The sequence below is a fragment of the Hirundo rustica genome, chromosome 1 (assembly GCF_015227805.2).
Source record: "Hirundo rustica isolate bHirRus1 chromosome 1, bHirRus1.pri.v3, whole genome shotgun sequence".
Taxonomy (NCBI): Eukaryota; Metazoa; Chordata; class Aves; order Passeriformes; family Hirundinidae; genus Hirundo; species Hirundo rustica.
The window spans coordinates 138,095,862-138,115,566 of record NC_053450.1 but is presented as its reverse complement, the minus strand read 5'-3'; the positions used below and the strand labels follow the sequence as shown (position 1 = coordinate 138,115,566).

General features: G+C 37.4%; 1 protein-coding gene across 3 annotated transcripts in view; it reads right to left on the bottom strand.

Annotated features, from left to right (window-relative positions):
- The window catches only part of SPAG6 (sperm associated antigen 6), a 47,349-nt gene that overhangs the window by 18,170 nt on the left and 9,474 nt on the right, over nt 1-19,705 (bottom strand). For all 3 annotated transcript variants that reach the window (XM_040075433.2, XM_040075442.2, XM_040075448.2), the window contains exons 3-9: nt 18,721-18,887; nt 15,095-15,278; nt 8,227-8,432; nt 7,166-7,339; nt 4,643-4,795; nt 2,125-2,316; nt 823-939 (exon numbers count right to left, since the gene is read on the bottom strand). In XM_040075433.2, the coding sequence (XP_039931367.1) occupies nt 823-939; nt 2,125-2,316; nt 4,643-4,795; nt 7,166-7,339; nt 8,227-8,432; nt 15,095-15,278; nt 18,721-18,887 (1,193 nt within the window). The remainder of the gene's footprint in view (nt 1-822; nt 940-2,124; nt 2,317-4,642; nt 4,796-7,165; nt 7,340-8,226; nt 8,433-15,094; nt 15,279-18,720; nt 18,888-19,705) is intronic.

The window sequence follows — 19,705 nt, the reverse complement described above, 5'->3', positions numbered from 1 at the left end:
CTGTGGCAACAAAACCAGGAATCTGCACTACCAACAGCAGTGCTTCCAGATCTGTCATAATCAGAACTGAGTATCGAAAGTGTTTTACTTGGCCATTTCCAGGAAGAACATCCCACCAACAGAGCTTGGTATACCCTGCTAACAGGTTACACTGCAGAGTATTGCACAAAACATAGCCTATAGTTGAAAAGGATTCCCAACACGAGCTGAACACGACAGACACTGCAAGTCTCCCCATTAGTTAGCAATTACTTTAAAATGTTAAATATTTTTAATAAATTGCATCACTTTTACATGCTGCGTTCAAATCAATAATGTAATTAACAACTAACTACCAAAATTTTGAGAGGGATGAAAAAAGATCTGAAATTTTTACACTTATTTTAGACTGAAATTTAATCCGGATAAAAGGAGTGAAGCCTTTATATTATTGTCAAATAGCTGACTTAAGTCACTCCTGTACAGACAGCTTGTAGTTTATCTAAAACAGATGTGACTGGGATTTATGTGATACGTTGGCTCAGAGAAAATATTTGCACGTGAGTTAATATTCCACTTAATCTCAAGAGGCAAGGAAGAAAAAAACACCTTGCTTGTAAGAAACTGTTTTCCCAGTCTTAGGATGAATTATGGCAGATTCCAAATGAAACGGTATCCAGCTGTATCAGACAGAAAAACGGGATCCAAACTGCTTTTTAAGGGGATGTTTTTGGATCCTGAGAAAACAATGTCACGTTTCTTCTTTGGGAAGATAGCTTCCTTGCTAAATGGGAAACAATTAGCAATCAACATATTACTCACCAAGCAGAGTCTTTTTCTTACCTTACTAAACTGTCCAATAATATGCTTTAGAATACCAGGAGGGGCCTCATGAAGCAGGGGTTCAAGTGCTGGAAGATACGTGCATTTCTGAAGAATGCTCTTTAAAGCTTTCTTAGTCTATTGAAATGCAAAATAAACTTTCTCTAGTAAGATATCAATGAAAACAACAAGAATTCATATATATCACTGAAGTCTGATTTAAAAAGCAAATTGATCAGAATATTCAATGAGCAATTTTTGAATAGAGACTATGATATCTATCAGGTCACTTAATGAAGAATCAATTCTCTACTTAGATTTATTAAACCTCAAAACCTATAGTGCATCATATTATTATTATGTTATCTACAGTCAAAGTAATGGCAATTTTCCTTTGACTATAATGAAAGCTGGACTAGACCCTGTAGGTAGATTGACGTACCCTAATACAATAAGAAAGTTAAATCAAAACATGTTTTAAAAGATTGTATTTTAGAAGTGGCTTACTAGGAGAGGCTGCTGGTCTGGGATAGCAAAGTGCAGTACTGTCCAGGCAGGGGGTAAAAGAGAGAGTGAAACAATTGTGTATTGGTGCATATTTCTGAAAACAAACTCAGTGTTGACTGATACAAGCAGTAGTGACCTTCTTGGGCTGGGTTACAGCTACAACTAATTTGGCTTCAGTATTTTTGGGATCATTGGAAATTACTATATAAAAGTTACTTTACAGATCTGGAATGTGGTATTTCAGTGGAATGAACAGAAGCATAGTGCAACATGGGAGATCATATCCCGTCCTATTACACTCTTCTGTTGGTTCACTTACTGTTACTCAGAAACACACTTTACTAAATTGCAACTCTGCTAGCTCCCACACAAGGAAAGGCCCTAAACATGGGCAGTTGCATGTTTTAAAGAGCAGAGCCTTGATTGGCTGCTACAGTTTTATAATAATATAAAAATATAATAATAATAGTATTTTCTACTAGAGCTTACACTTGCAAAAAAATAAGTGGATAATTAGAAATGAGTCACAAGAAATGACAGCATTTATGGGTCTATGCAACTCTGATCTAAACTGGGAAAAAAATAAGGGATTAGACTGTGGTGGCTGTAGCATATGATTGGGTATACGCCATATGCCCACGCATTAGAACAAGCCAGTCTCCTAGTAAGTGACGCAGCCTTCATCCACTCTGCACCCAGGAAAGCTGTGACTCGGTGAGCGTGAATAAAAACACATATAATTTAGTCATTTTTAAGCACTTAAACCTCTTAATTACAATTAATATACCATACTGCAAATACTACAAATCTACTTGCTTTCGCCTTAAGATCTTCTGAGCTGCGTGTGTCCACAAAGATATCGAGCAGTGTGGGCAGCACGTTTGCTACTGCAACATGACGTGCATGCTCAGCAGTATGTCTTCCAATCTGTCCCAAGGCCCAAGCAGCTGCTGCCTTAATATGATCTTCATGTTCTTCTATCAAGCAGGCACCCAGTGGTGGTATTCCCTGTAGCATTAATCAAAAGCCCAACCTTTACAAATGTAGACCAGGGAATGACAATGTGAAACAGATACAGATAGTTAGAAAATGTTTCTCTCTTTACACTCTTCTCCTGAAAAAAGCTGTAAGAGAATGTATGCTAGTGGTATCCTATATTTACAGCATCATGATTAGCAAGAATTTTTAATAAATCTTAATAAATATAGTTAAAAAGAAACTGATTCAATGCTCTAAGTCAGAAAGCAGTTTGAACAAACATGCAAATGTAAGGTATGAAAAGAATACACAACATAATTCAGGCTGTAGTGAGTAAAGGTGGCAGTTTTTCTCAGACTGAAAATAAAAGAATTTGAGTGCTTGTGATTCTGTGAAATCAGTTTAAGACCAGAAGGGCTCAATCACTGAGTCTTTCTATTTTGCTATCCACAGCACTATCCAACTTATCAACCTCTTCTTGGGTCCAATAGTTCATCTTTGACTCACCCAATCATTTCAGGCACGGTTTTGACTCTTGATTTGCAGACATCAAGAGACAGAGATCTCACATCCAGCTGTTACTGAAGTTGTTCTGGTTCGGGGTTTTTATACTTTCTCCACAACAACTTACTAGCTGTTATTTCATGCCAAAACACTCCAACAGGAAACATTTCATGCTACTTTAGTAAGGCAAGGCTACCAAACCTCTATCCCAAAAACCTTTTTCTCTATCCCATGAATCCTTCTTTGCTCTTTTCTACAGGGTTTTCTGCTTTGTTGTTTTGGGTTTTTTTCCCCAAGATACTTTTCAAATGCAGACAGTAGAACTATATATGTTACTACAACAAATATATTAACTTCTCTCTTCCAATAATGCTTCATCTTCTTCTCTTTCATACCGCAAAGGACTAAATCGTGGGGGGTTTTGCCACTGCATTACAACAGAAGGCCACAATGAAGCGTTTGTCCAGTATGATCCCAGAAATCATTGTTCAAAAGTCATCCTTTCCAGGTTAGTGTACCATGGAATGGAACTATCACTTTCCATCATAACATCATCAGTGTCTAACTGCATATGGTTATGCCACAGTGCATTTCTTTCAAACTGTTCCAGTTTACCAAGCCCCATCCTCAGCACTATGTACCACTCCACAAACTTAATTTCCCCTGAAGGAGTTTGGTTGTTTTTTTAATGGGTTTATTATAATTTCTTTTGTGGATCATTCATTAACATATTTAATTTCATCAAAGATTGCCCAGATCCCTAGAACAGCTCTCACAGCGGTTCCATTCACTTATGATAGGAATTATTATTATTCTTCAAAAATCTAACTTAGGGGCTTCCTCCAGAACTTAATCCTGGTTTCATCCCACTTACTATCAAGCACTCAAGAGCAGGAGAATATTTGCTATAGGCATCCCTGAAAGTGGAAAGGCAGACACTTCCAGAGAAGAAGGGCCTCCAGAGATGGCAAGAAAAAAGCATCTATTTCTTTAGATTTAAAATACAGAAGAGCATTTTTTGATCACTCCTACTTTCCCTGCATACTATATTATGTTGTAGCATACTTCCATTCTTCAACTTGCATTTCTACTAGAAGAAATTTCTGTTCCTTTGTTTATATTTTTTGTTGCTCCACTCATACATATATTTTAAATTACTGACATAGTGTCAAAATGGGTCAAAAATGTTAGTGAAATTGTTTCCTTCCTTCTGTCATTAGTTAGCATTGTTCACATCAGACTGTTAAGCCAGGCACTAATTTCACCTATTGCAAACATTGCAAATTCTTCCTCTTCTATATCATTGCCCAGCAGAATTTATTTAAATCTGAAAAATTTATAACTTTACTCATTTGAAATGGCACTTGCACAACTGAATCAAACCACACTGCATTAGAAACTGAGGTCTTTTCAAGTCTGAAGATTGCTGTTGCAAGACACTCTAGCAGTACTAGCAGAGTCATGGTAGTAAAATGAAGAACACGCCATCAAACATAGTTGTTTCAAAGAAGCTTTTGATGTAGCCACAAATATACATTTTAAGAGGAAGCAGACTACGGAAATTCTGTGACTTATTTTCTGTACCCATGCAATTGCAACACAGAAAAATCATGCACTGTAATACCAACTAATCCAGGGTGTTTTGTAAGAGGTTCAACACCGTAAAGACACCCTTTTACCAGGCTACCACATAATTTCAGTCATAGAAAGCAGCAATACTAGGAGAAAGTGCATTCATCGAGAGCAAGTACATAATCCTGGCACAAAATGCATTCTCTGTCTATGTTAATTTGTATCTGTACCAAAGAATACTGCTGAAGAACTACAAGAAGACAACAAAGTGATAGCTAACCTTGGAGACAATCACTGCCATTGACAGGTCCTCCGAATGAGCCGCCACATAACCAAGTGTCATGATGCCAGGCAGTCTGACAGTCCCTCTGCAGCTGCCAATACAATCAACCACAGCAGCAACCCCGCCTGAATTTACTACAAGCTGTGAAAGCTGAAAAGATAAACAGAAGAGATTAGATACTGTGAAGTATCAACAGGCACGAAGCACCACATCAGAGAAGCCTCTTAATGTATTGCTCCTGTTTTACAAAATAAAGCTGGAATAAGAATGATGTATCATACAGACTCTGGGGAACTAAGTGCAGCATCAAGTTTTCAGGAATGAAGCTAATTTGCTGCTGTGTTTTTGACTGACTTTACTGCAAAGAAACCAGGGTTCTTAATCCTTGATGCTGTACAGCATGGAATAACATATTCTCAACTCCATCATCACACACCAGAGAAATGTGCAAATGACAGCCTATCACTTGATCTTGAAGATGCACCTACTGAGCCAGATCCTGTTTCATCCTAGTACCCCCCATTCCCTAACTAACATCCTATGTTCTGTGCAGTGACAGAGGGAAAGGCCCATTCCTCCTCTCACCTGCAGTCTAAATTACCTCTGTGGCACAAAATCCTTCGTGGATCCTTACGCTGGGGCATGAAGCCAAGGACGACTGTTCTGGATGTGCAAAACTGACTTGGGCTGCACCATTCTGCCATGTTAGCATGCCCTGGGGAAAGTGTCCAGGGAACACACTTGATGGGTAATGGAGTCTGCCCCAGAATGCCAAATTACAGAGCCTTGCTTATAAATGATACTCAAGTTATGTAATATGAGTTTCTACCAAAAGCAAACTTTTTATATCAGTTATGGGGCAGCAGTAGAACATGTATGATATCAATAATGCATATAAATTATTATTATTATTATTATTATTATTATTATTATTATTGTCCACACTTTTAGGTATAGCCCATTCTCCCTACAGATTCCAAAGCAAAAGGAACATGTTCTTAAAAGTCAAAATTAAATTAACAAAATTGAGGCACGTGAATTCCCAATCCAGTTGATTTCTATAAATATGAAATCCGCCTTTGTCCTAGAGCCTTTAAAAAGGGATTGTTTTCTTCATGAAACAGCCAGATGAAATTTTCAGTTAGTACTTAGGAAAACCTGTTCACTTGATTGTGAATTACAGCCAGTGGCAACCAAGTCCTACATCTGGACACAGCCCCGTGCACCTGGATGTGCAGAGCTCCTGCTGTGTCCCTCAGCCCTCGCTCTAAGTCCCTCTGCTGCTGACCTGCACATGAATTTTACTGCATATGCAGACAGAGAGCTGAGATTCAAAAGCCATGACTCTCAAATGACACAGCCAGGTCCTCTAGAAATACCATTTGCCAGCCTGTCCCCACTGCAACATGTGTCACTTGATAGAGTTCTCAGAACTGGACAGTCATCTCAGTCACTCTGAAGTCAGACATGGATTGTGACTTCCCACTGGGAGTCACCAAGATACTTCCTACTGCTCCTTTGGAGCGTGCTAGCATGGCCAGCTCCTCTGGCATGGAGGATCTGGTGCCAGAAGCTCTTCCAGCTTTACCTGCAATCCTGAGTTCGGTCTCTGGCTTCTGACTCTAGGGCCCCCTTTTGATAATGATAATTTCTTTATTTTTGAGGGAATGAAGTTGCATTTCCCATGAGGTACAGAGAGAAAGCAGGAAAGGTACCAAGACTGGAAACTTTTATCACCAGCTTAAAGACTGGCAGGCCAAAGAAACTACACAACATTCATGTCTAAACGCTTCTCAGTTTTTAAGTTAGTATCATGATTTTGAAATTACTATGCTCACCATTAGTGTGTTCCACAAATACATGGCTTATATTTCATTCCAAAGTCATATTTAGAGTATTTTAATTATCTCTGTGGTGTGGCAGATTAACATAGTTATAATGATACAGTTTTCCTATTTATTTTGTATTGACTTTGCCCAACATCCCCACCTTCTTATGGGCAAAAACACTGCAAATGCTCAAACTCACATTACAAACTCAAGTTACAATCAGGTTAATAATAAATAAGAGATTTTTTTTTGACCTTTGCTGTCATTGGGAAAATAATTAAAATGTGATCCCAGCAACCCTGAAAATTTTTTAAAAGACACACACCATCTATTATTGTTAAAGGATGATCTTGCAATTTATTAGCTGGTATCATGACTTCTATGAGGCTTTTCTCATAATATTTTTAATATCTAGGACTGACAGTACTGTCAGCCAAGAACTCCCTCTCTGTGCTGATATCTCACAGAATGAAGCAGCTAGGTATACATTTTATGATTCCCAGTTTCCTAACCCAATTCATATTCAATACACATCTCATAATATCAGCAAGCATTTCCATATTTTCCAATGAACATGCCAAACAGTCATTTGCCCTCCCTTTCGAAAAGCAAATGACAGAATAATCCTGTATTTTATTTAAAGTGTAAAATCTAATGATATGACCTTGTATTTGCATTTTCAAGGTTTTACCTCAGGCGTATGCTTTGCTATCTCTCTAATTAAAGTTGCACCATTTTTCTTGACATATTCATCTGAGTCCTTCAGGCATATGAGCACAACTGGGAAAATTTCTGCTTCAACCACCAACTCTGCAAGATCCACTGAATGCTTTGCTATTTGGCTTAGAGCTGACAGCACCTGACGCTAGTAAATAAAAATTGTTATAAAATCAATAGTATACAAACATCCCACAACACACACTCCCCCTGCACACAAAAATCTATTGCATCAAGAAAAACAAAGCAGGATAGGGAAAACAATTACAGCTATTTTACAATTCACTGAGTCAATTCACGCACAAATATAATGGCACAGAACATTCGCTGGTTCCTGAATGAAAGTTTCTCTTTTGTTTTATCCCATTCAAGATTGTATGTATTAAAAAAGAAAATATATATACACACCGTTTAAAACTGTAATTAAAAATCTAGTAAAATCTATAGAAAGTATTTTTATTTACATAAATTGGATCTGTCAGATCTTATATTAGGAATTTTTTGTGGCATTTTTATGTTGTCTTCGGCTTGATAAAGTAAGACAGAAAATTTATAATAAGAAACAAGTTTTCTGTCAATTAAACTCCAGTTATTAAACCTTTGACAACAGATAGTTAAATTAAACATCTGACAACAGATCTAATGCTATTCACATCAGATAGTATATTCTAAAATACAATGAGTTCACAATTAACTGGTTTATCACATAATCTTTAGTATGCAAAACCTTTTTTGAAACTGAAATGTGCAAATTTTATCTATTAAATGTATCTGTTGCATTCTTCATATACTATATCTTTCTAAAAAAACCCATACTCCTCATTTTAAAGATTAGTTTAGCTGTTCCTCAGAGCTACAGTTCATATCCAGTAGCTAAATTTGTAAATATGTTCAGAAGTCTTTGTCACTAACTACATAGTTACGTTTTGTTAAAACCCAAACCAAGAGCTTCTAAATAAATATGCACATCCATGTCTTTGATTCAGTCTCAAGTAACGACTGGTATAATGGAGATTAAAAAAAAATTAAATGTACCTTCAGTTTAGCATCAGGGTTCGGGATCATCTGAGCTAAGTAAGCGATAGCTCTTGCATCCACTACTGTCTGTGCTAACTCTGGAGAATGCTTTGAAATATCACTGAGAGTTGAAGCAGCAATCCTTTTCAAAGCAATTTCGGGCTCCTGGATACAGAGCACTAAAAGAGGAACAGCGCCTGCATCCACCACAGCTTGTGACAGTTCTGTAGGTCCAAGGAAAGTAATTAAGTGAGTATGGGTGACTGACCCTTGTGCAAGCCATTTTTCACCCTGACAGATACAGCAAAGGAAAAAGGGGAGGGTGTAGTTCACTGTCTCGACATCTGCATTTCAAATCAGCCCTCCTGGTTTCATAAACCGTGTGGACCAATCCACAACTGAAAAGAATGCAGGTCAATAGATGGACCCCCATTTACATGCACACATTTGAGGTAGATTAGGCTGAAATGGTTTGTTATTCTGTTTTCTTTTTCTTTTTTTAAAGTAAGCAGATGTCAGCTGTTTAAACCCTGGCTATTCTACACTGATCAATAGGAAAGCATTTTATGCATGGCTAACAACAACACAGAAAGCCAAAGTACCAAAATTTTATCAACCAGCTAATTAGAGAGCATTTTACCCTGTTAAATGATAAGCAGATATTAGCATAGATCAAATGCCAAAAACAAAAATACAAAAAACATATATTAAATATTTATCTTGCATAAAAGATTGCAAAAATGGAACTTGCTGATCAAAACTGGTCTTTGCTACCATATATGGGATGAGAAAGAATTTATACTTTAATAACAAGAAAATGTTATCATACAAAATTAGACAAATGAGAAATAGCATGAGTGATATTGAATGTCTGAGATTAGCACAGTATCCTTAACAAACTGCACCTTAAAAAAAAAAAAAATCTGAGCATGTGATTAGCTGACATGGACAAAAATTACACTATTAGAAATTCATTAGCTCTCTGTGTGTATGCAGCATTAATCACAGTCCTAAAATGAGAATTACTGGGTATCAGAAGCAAAATTTATATTATAACCAAGCTGTGCTATTTTAAAATAGTATTGAAAAAGTGGTAAAAACCACAGGGGATTTAATAATCTATTAGGTTTTTCATTCAGTTTTGCTACACCTTATTATGCATATCCATTATTATCTTTAACATTTATCTTGACTTACAGTACCATGGCAACATATGGCTGTTGTATTTCAAGACTCTAACTTAGCTTTTGATTTATAGTCCATCCATAAAGAGATTTTCATACTAAGAAAAATACAGCATACTTCATTAAATATACATAGACTAATACAGTTTTTCATGAAATCTCTAAGTCATGTCATTATTACGTTAATATCCAAATAATGTTCCAGACCAGATTTGTTTTCAATTTGTGAGTTATAGCCACACACTGCAATACATGTGATAAGTCAAATATTTACTGTATGTCATTTTATGATACAATGTTTTTTTTAAAAATACAAATACTACATTGAAAAAATAAATTGTGCAGTAATTTTTAAACTGATACAATACCCTGAAATTAGCTTAGTTGGCAAGAGCATAGTGCTAATAAAGGCAAAGCTGTGAGTTCCACCCCTGTACAGGCCATTTACTTAAGAGTTGAACTTGATGATCCTTATGGGTCCCTTCCAATTCAGAACATGCTGCGAATGTGTAAAATTAACTCTACAAAGTTTGTTTTTCAAAGAAGTATTTGACTGCAAATGTAGTGCGTGCATCCTCAAAATACACAAATCCTAAGGTTTCACAAAACTCAAATGCTGTATCTTCAGTTTAAAAATCTGAAGTGAAATGTACCTGAAATGTATGTGAAAACAAACTTGAAAAGGGGCTAATAAACATAAGTGGTATAAGCTACACTCAGCTTTTCATGGAAAAAGCCATGTTCAGCTTCTTCAGCTCATGTGTTGCTGCTGTACACTGACCAAGTGGAATACAGGGTGATCTACTGACCAACAGTCCTGATTAACCCCTCCAGATTGTGCCTCAGAACTTCAGACCAACAGCTCCAGTCCCCACAATCTGCTGGGAAATGCTAATATCAAGAATCTGATGTCAAGAGGGACATGGTGCTAGAAGAATGGGCTTCTTTGATGTCTTACGAGCTAAAAACATGAAGTTCAAGCAGGCAGAGAAAGAGCGATACTTTCAGGTCACAGCTACGCTCAGGCACGCAAAAGTAACTGTAAAAGTTATTTCAAAGGGGCAAACTAAATCTGATTCAATTTAGATCAGCTCTTGCTGTTAGAAGTGTGATATCATTTAAATACTGATGGTTACTGTTGGTCATGGATAATTAAATGGTTTTTCTTCCAGTGGTGTTTATAAGGTTCATGGCTAATAACTTACCACATGGAGGGCTGGACCATGTGTCAAGACAGACCAGTTGTAAATGGACTGTCAGAAAAACAGAAAAGCAGAGGCAGGGAAGAAAGGGAATATAGTATTTCCCATCATGTTTCCCTGCAAATTCAGACCAAAATCACAATTCTAAGTATTAATAATTCTATTATAAATTGTAATTCTTTCTTTTTTTTTTTTTTCTCAAGAAAAGGCTCAATTAATCTTCCTATTTGTAGAACATCTTTAATGAGGATTATACACCAAAGGATTCATGAAACTCTGCCATCCAATTAGAAACACATACAGAGTGGGAAAAAATTTAGACTGAGAAGGAGTTAGAGGCAAAAACAAACTTGGCAATAAGAAAAATTTAAAACCAAATATTCAGACAGAAAACATTAAGATAACTGAAACAAATTACAAAAATACTCTTCCAAATACTACGCCAAGGCTGTATTATAAGGGCAAAGACAAGACTCATAGCTGCAGAGGAGAAAGACAGCAGAGAAAAGCTAATGCATGAACCTCATCTAATTCCACAGAAGGTTATGAAAATCACAGGCTTGGAAGTCACATTGGGGTACAACTTAAGGAACTTGTCCAAATACATGATGATAAAGTTGAACTTCCTATGGGAGGGGAAGTAGAAAATTGAAATCCCTATGTTCAGACACAGGAGAACTATGGCTCAAAACTGACCACAAATTATCGCTTTCACCCAGATCTACATGAGGAAGATTTTAGCAAGTGCAAGTACTGCAGACAAGACTCAAATGGATGAAGAAGAGAGAATAATAAAAACAGATTTTGCAGTCTGAGATGCCACCAGTTCTAGTACAACTAGAAGTTGTACTAGATTTGCACTGGTTTGTCTCAATAAAAAAGTACTCATCAGGGATGAAGAAATTAATTCAAAGTTGAAGGCTTGTCATGAGTTTATGTGATCAGGAAGAGGGGAAAGCCAGCAAAGTGGAGTCAAGATCCTACCTACATACCCACTGAAAACAATGGGAAGTCTTACAGGATTATTCTAAATTAGTTTAAAGTGTTAAAAAAAACCCCAACAAACCCACTAATATTAACACATTGGCAATAATACTATGGATTAAAAAAAAAGATGAGAATAAAAAAGATGAAGGTGAGAAAGCGAATATCCAGGTTGTCCCCAGAGAAAGAAAATCAGCTCAATATTATATTGACAATATACAATATTATATCCCCATAGTAGAGCAGCAGCAAAAGCCCTGATTGGAAGGAAATGCAAGTTTCAGTTCAGACCAGGGTTCTCAAACAGACCTTGCTGTGGTAGCAGGGGCATCCACAGGAAACAACAGGTTTTGACCAAAACAACCACCAGTACTATCTTTTTCTGAAGACTATGCGATCATGTTATGGCCACATAGAAAGACTTGAATTCCCACAAGTAGCCCAAAGGCTGCACTTCAAAATCAGAGGTTTATGCAGGCCACTACAACCACAATGCTAAAGATTCCACTGGAACCAGTGTGAAAACCTTTCATCGGGAGGATGGAGGTTAGACTCAAACCACTGAAGTGCTGAAGAACCAGTTCTTGTAGCTGATGCTGCTTCAAGCAGGAAGGTCCAAGATCCCTTCTAAGCTGAGCTGTGATCCACTGTATGACAGAAAATGAGCAAAACTCTGCTCTTAGCAATTTGCTTCAGTATAAACAGTGTTGTTTAGTTTTGTTTTCCTACCAATTCACCATATACAGAAGCAGGTATGAGACAATTAATAAATAACACCTTTAATGCAGACAAAAAAAAAAAATGGAAAGCCAAATTATTTGCATACTTCAAAGAAAACATTTTTGCTCTTTAACTGAATATGGTATAAGTAAAATGTTACAAAATATTTTTCATTGACGTAACGGTATTTATGGGTTTTTTAACACTTTATGTTCTTTTTAAACACAAATAGTAGAAATAACAAATGGCAAACTCACAGCACATTGATTTGTACGCTTTGGAGTAAGATCAGCATTGGAAATTCAGATCAAAGGGAAAGAAAGAGCAGAACTGCAAGAGCAGTTTCTAAATTTTGGAATCTGACCTGACAAGATTTCTAGCATCTTGAAACCTCATGAGACATTTATCTTGACCTAAAATCTCACAGGACTTCTGGAGACATCTGTTCACAGAAGAACTGCATTTTAAGAGATTTTTGAATGAAGTCAGTATAGAACTTGTTAAGCAGTGTGTTTTCATCGGGGGGGGCGTGGTGGGAAGCCTCAATTTCTCAACATGGAAGTCTTTTCATGGGAACATACACTGCAGTTCTTAGCAGCTTTACTGGGCCATGGATGCAATTTCTGATAAAAAGCATAGAGACCCTCATTGCAAACAGTTATCACTGAATGCTGGGAACCTTTGACTGCACTCATGAAGACAGAGTTTCACGTCCTGCCTAAAATAGATCAGGACTTTAATCCCAGAGATATGCCCTAATTATTGAACTTTTTTTGTGGGGGCAAACAAATCTCCCTAACCCCCAATCTTTTCAGGAGAGAGAAAAAGTCTTGTCCAAATTTTTGAAACTGAATTTTTGAAACTGAAAAACCTTTTGTGGTTGGGGGAAACCATTTCACACAGAGCTCTACATTTAAAGTTAAAGCTGCATTATGCGTGCACAGAAATTCAATGATGGAAAATCATAACCACCAAATTTTGTCAACAGGAGCATGTCACTCTAATCCAGAGTTTCTTGAACAGCAAACAACAGCTATTGATAAGAAAAAGTCTCAGTATCTCATTTTTCTATCTCTGTATCCCATGTCCAACAACATCATATTGCAAAGGCATGCTTGTAGCAGTGTAAGAATCATATGATGCACAGAGTGATCTTCTTTCAGTGTAAATCCTCTATTTTCAACAATAATTTTAGAGACATCCTGTGACTGTGTTATAGAGGCAGGTAAATCCCTTAAATTGGCTGTAGCTGGGCAATTTTTTCAGGGATCTTTTAGTGGGCTTTTGTTGGCATTTGGGGTTTTTTTACTGATTTCATCTAGTGTTCTGTCTATGTCCTGATGCTTGCAGCTTGGTAGCACTCACAATTTCAGCCTAATTTCTGAGGATGCTGTTCTTATTGTCGTTGTAAATTGACATAAGGTATGCACCCATTCACCATCAGCAAATAATTTATTCATAACCATGGAATAAAAATTTGTACAAGGAATTTGTTGTCTTCAATACCCTCACATCACCTTCATCTTTGCAGACAATGCTGTCACAGAGTGAACTGGATCACCCTAAAGCTCAGTCAGCATTCATGCAGTGAATAGCATGAAGGGCAATTGAAGTGAGTCAATATTGATTTAGTGACATAACAAAACTGCAGAAATGTTTATGTTAGGAGTAACACTGACACACACTACACACATTTACACAAATGAATGCTTTTGATACTTGAATAAATATCTGTCAGATGGAAGGAACAATTATTTTCCAGCAAGGGTGGAATTCAATCCTGATGACCAAATGATAAAAGATCATTACCAGAGAGGTGTCCCAAGAATTAATTTGTTCCCCAGAAAATGCAGTCTGTTAGAAAGGTGCTAACAACTTTGGAGACTGTTCCAGAAAGCTAACCCTCTAAGTGGGAAGGAGGAATCCTTCTGCAGTTCAACATTCACTATTGATTAAAAAACAAAGAAAATCATTTCCAAAATCAGTCTATGCACATTTTAGAGCCAAAACCAAATATAAAACCAGGAGTTAATGTTACGTTCCTAAAATTAGTTTAACTTTGAACAATATGAACACTGACCGTTTCTCCCACCCCTTCCAGCTAGCAGTTTCTTCCCTTGGTTCTTTCATTCACAGTCTAAACTTTTACTTGAACTATATAAATAGCTGGAAAAAGAACTATCAGCCACGTGGATCAGCTTTTAAATAGGAACATGACACCACTGGTGAGTTATACAACTGCCTGTGAGACAGCAGTGAACTGCCCAATATTGGATTCCCAGGATCTATTCCTGACTCTCAGAGAGTAGTGTGGTTCATTGGCTAATGATAACATAGTGCAATAAATTTGGCCTATTTATCCTGCAAACACTACTGTAAGCTGAATGAAACTTGCTTCTCCCTAGGCTTTGCCATTCAACTATGTATATAAAAGAAGAACAAAAGTCAAGCAAAAGAAACCTGGTCCTGCAGTAACACCTACACAATATATAAAAATTCAGAAATCTCTTCATGAAGAGGAATAAAGCAGAGTGTCCTTTCCTGGCCACGGGCCAAACACGTCTCTTAAAGTGCCTCTCATAACAGGGCACTGCTGGTGTCAGGTATGCCAGTTTCCCACAAAAAGGTACAACATTGTTGGAATGGTACAGCTACACTAGGGTTTTATCACAAATTTAAAATTTGTAACAGCAGAGAAGAAAAAGCATCTTATTCTAGTTAGCAAAATAACACAATTATTATTATAAATTATCACATGACATTTAACTAAAAGAGAATACACATGAAGCTTGTTACCTGGATTGTGTCGGGCAATATACTCAAGTGCCCAACATGCACCTTCTTTGACTCCAGGATCAAAATCTTCCAAGCAAATCACCAGCATTTCCAGTGCTCCACATTGAACTACTGCCTGAGCTAGTTGTGGAGAATGTTTAGCAATTGCTCTTAGCACAAATGCAGCTGCTTTCTTGTAGTAACGCTAGAAAATCAGAAACAAACAAACATCCACTAACGTTAGAGGTTCAAAGCATAATATAGTACAGACATGCCTAAATTAGATGGTTTTAGTAGCAGCAATATCCTATACAGATCCAAATCAAGACCACTAGACATCACACAAACAATGAACATACAGTTCTTTGGGACAGCTCATGACATAAAATCTGCAGCAAGTGCATAAACAAACAGAAAAAATTAAAGAGAGCTAAGAGGATATGGGAAAAAGATAGTAGTCAGGTAGGTCTGTTTGTTTAAGTGAAAAGTGAACAAGAAGAACTGCAAAAACAATAACTCTTAACCAAATTACACAGGTTATGCCGGGCAAGCTCCTGAAATAATTCTACCCATGTGTAACATTTGCCAGATTTTACACCTTCTAAAATAGATACTCTCACAACCTCTCCATGAGAAAACATTACTTACAATTTGCAAACAGGAAACTGAGACAGAGAAAATTAGATCAAATAAAAGAGTTTAGGATCTGAATCCTGAAATGCCTAAATACTGCCTACAACCCACAGCTAGGATACTGAAAACCCATCCCAGCAACACCCAATACTGAATAATCCTCCATTTTGACCAAGCAGCATGCAATTTTACTTCAGAAGAAGCTCACTTTGAACAGGACTAAGCACCCTGGCCTTTTTGTCATAAGAGCATGTGAAGTCTAAGCTCTTGTCTCAATTCTGCCCACCTCCCTCAGTGCTGGACCAAATAATGTTTTCATTATGTATATATAATACATGACACTGCACACAGCATGGGATTCCCATGCAAACTGCAGCAGTGATTTCTTCTAAAAGCACAGTCTTCCCTCAAGAAGTCACATTTCAGTCACCTCCTGCAATTTTATAACTGCCATTAGGATATGGAAGCTAAAGATTAAGTTTCTTCTACTGCCTTACATTTTCAAAATCCAGACCCCAGTTGAAGTACTCTAGTCAGAGAAAACCATGTTGTGAGAAAGACAGTTCCTCTCCCTGATGAAGGGCAAGATTCATGGGGACACAAGTAACCCGCTGCTCCGTCTATGTGCCTGGAGTATACCCTCCAGCCTGGGCATTGACAGATGATCCCTATGGAAAAGCTCTAGAGGGCTCTCTCCGTATGCCAGCTGGGTTTGATCTCTTCCCAAGATGCTTGATTCTCCCCTGCTCTGCACAGGGAGCCTGGGCACTAAACAGTGCTAGTCCTACTGTCAAGGTACCCACAATTTAAACAATGCAAAGCCCACATCCCTTCTGGATCAAGTCCAGAAAAACAAAGAAGCACGTGAGTGCTTTGTGCATCCTGTAAGGTACCCAAACACCTTCAAAAGCCTGATCTAAAGCACTAAGATACGGCAACAAAACAGTACCTGCAATGGCGCTCCAGGAAATCAAGTATACCCAAGCCCACTCCCTGGCTCTAAAGGAAGGTGACACAGCATAACACATCCGTTCACATAAATTCCTCTTTCCTCAAAGTACAGTGGCCTCATCTATGCTACTGGAAACTGTTCCTGCCTTGTCCTACCCCTTAAACCACGTCCAAGCATTGTTGAGTAGTTTGATGGCTGGTATTACCTAAAACCACATCAGAGAGCATACTACTGATTAACGAGCACAGTTATCTTTCAGTGCTCCAACACATGCCCCTACCTTCCTTAGTTTACCAGTACTGATATAATTCCTTTATGTCAAAAATCCAGTTTTGTAAGTTAAGGTCTACAAGCAGGTACATTAAACATAATTTACAAGCAAAGCATTAAACTTCATTTAGGGGGAACAGAAGTTAAGGGAAACAGAACAGACAAATGGTCAAACCCCTAGATAATGTAAGTTGCTGAAAGTTTTGCTGAACTCGATGGAGCCATATTTGTTTACATAAGTCTATGTCTGTACAAATACGGGTATGTTGTTTCTGTTAATTAATTATGCTCCTGGCAAAGAAAAACACTTCTTTGTTTTCATTATTCAAAACACATTATTTACAAACAAACCATAGCCACAGGCATAGCTGTAAAACTGAATCCTACTCCATTTAATTGATAAAACATTGATCTGGGATGTTACCCTGTTACTGTCACCCGTAAATCAGTAGAATAGTATTTATTCATTGCGTGCTTGAAGAATCTCATCCTTAAATACAGATGTTGATACACTAAAAGTGAGTGGAATGGAAAAGGGTTTTTTGCCTGTGGGAAGTGACAAACTATCTGCTTGCTAAACTCTGCATGAACAGGATGAGTTTCCTTCACTTGCCCACAGTCACCAAGGCACAGCAGGCTTTCCATGACCTCACACTGCTTTTGCTTCCCCTAATTACTGTATCTCAGGGCACTTGAGCCAATTTAGCAAGGGTTTCAACTTGTAGCAGGGGGTAGTTTCCAAACCAACAGTGGGTAGAGTTCGTTCCGCATCTTCCCTTAAAAATAGAAATAAAATAACCAAAATGCTTATAACCTTGTCTAATTAAAATCTTTACTTTCTTTTCATACTATACCAGCATCTTGCCATCAAAGTTTTTCTTTAGTGTTTTCTTTTCCAATTTTAATTGCATAGGCAATGATTCCATATGCCCAAAAAGTATGCAATGAGTACATTTACATCTTTGTTTTCCTCAAAAGATTGAAAATGAAAATACGTGGTTTTCCAAATTATATTTCAATTGAAAACCTACTTTTCTTAAATCAAAGCTGCAACACAAGTATGGTTGTGATATCAGTGCACTTAACCCTTCGGCTGTCAGTTTCCAGATGTTAGGAGCCTCGGTTGAAAGTATTTCTGTTAATCTAGGTTAGCTTCATTCGAAAAATCAGAGTTGAAAGAGACTTGAAAAAAATGTCAGGGAGGGAGTGAAAGAGACCAACAGATTTATTTGTATTGCAATTGTGACTGTCCTTTTTTGGTATTGACAAATATTAAGAAGAAAACCTTTCTGTATATTTTCCTGCGACGGAGGTTTATTATTTCTAATGCTACAGATTTTCAAAGGCCTTTGGAAGATACAAAGTTCGTATTTTGTTTGGAGATACAAAGTGTTTCATTACAGAAGTTCAGGGGGTTTATACCTATTTTACATGTGTATGGTATTAGGACAAAACCTAGTCAATTATCACCAAAGCTTCCATACTGTCTCCTTTTTGAAGAGAGACCCTTTACAAAGCATCACGCAACATTTTAAAAATGTTACAGTACCATGAATATACTTCCTGTAGTGCATTAAATGGTAATACAATATTTTAAAGTGAAGCTTATTTGAAGTCAGACTCAGGCGTACGGTACACAGTGATCTCTCAGAGGTTCAAACATACATGCTGCTCTGACTTCAATACATTTAATGTCCTATTAGAATAAAAGCAGATGCTGATACAGAAAGATTTCCCTTTCCCTGTATAATAGTTAAAAAAAATACTATTTAAGAGAACAATCATGCCTTACATTCTCCTCAGGCAATGAACATATGAGCTGTGGAAGAATGCCTGCCTTCACAACTGCCTCTGCCAGCTCCACATCACAATCAGCAAGTCTCCCAAGAGCCAAGGCAGTGGTCTGTCGAATACTTGGGACGACATCCAGCAGAAGAGGTCTCAGCAAACACACTACACCTGAGTTGCAGCAAGAAGACAAAAGCCGATCTGGTAAGCAGAAGTTTTTCTAAACATTTGCCTTTACTCATAAAAACCTATTAAATTACTCTTCCAGGTAATAAGAACATGTAGGAAATCCAGGGGTTCCGCTGAAATGAAGTTGGCACTTGAGTAGCACTGCTGTATAGCAATATTTCTCCCCACTTTTCATAGGTACAAAACAATTCTGAAATACAAAAAAAAGTCACATGCAGAAATAAGGTGAATTTAAATATCAGTAAAATACATATTAAAATTTACACAAGAAACTAAGCTATATTCAAACATACATAAAGTACATGTGTTACTGTGTGCACGGGAAACTCCATCTGGAGATCCTGGTGAGAAGATATTGGCATGTATCCCTCATTCATCATGCCAGCAGAACCTCTACATTGAATTACACCAAATTAGATTTCAACTGTTGTAAGTAATGACTGATTTGAAGACCAATATCCATAATACATTACATTCCAGATAGAAGAGTTGTAGATTTTCTTATCATGTTATTATTTATGATGTGTTTTCACTGCTGAGGTCACAGTGTATCAGCCAACCTTAAAAAACATGAAAGCAGCAGCAAGGGAAGCTCTAAGAAACCACAGACTGAATGACTGCATAACAAAATGGCTCATGGAGCTCATGCAGGGAACGGAACTCCAGCCTCACATATGCAGTGATGGACCCCAGACAGGTTATCACCAATCAGGAGAAAAATCTCAGTGTTGGAACAGAGAGTTTGATAGAGATCCCAGCTCTTGCTCAGTAGTAGAGAACAAACTTTACCTGCAGAAGTA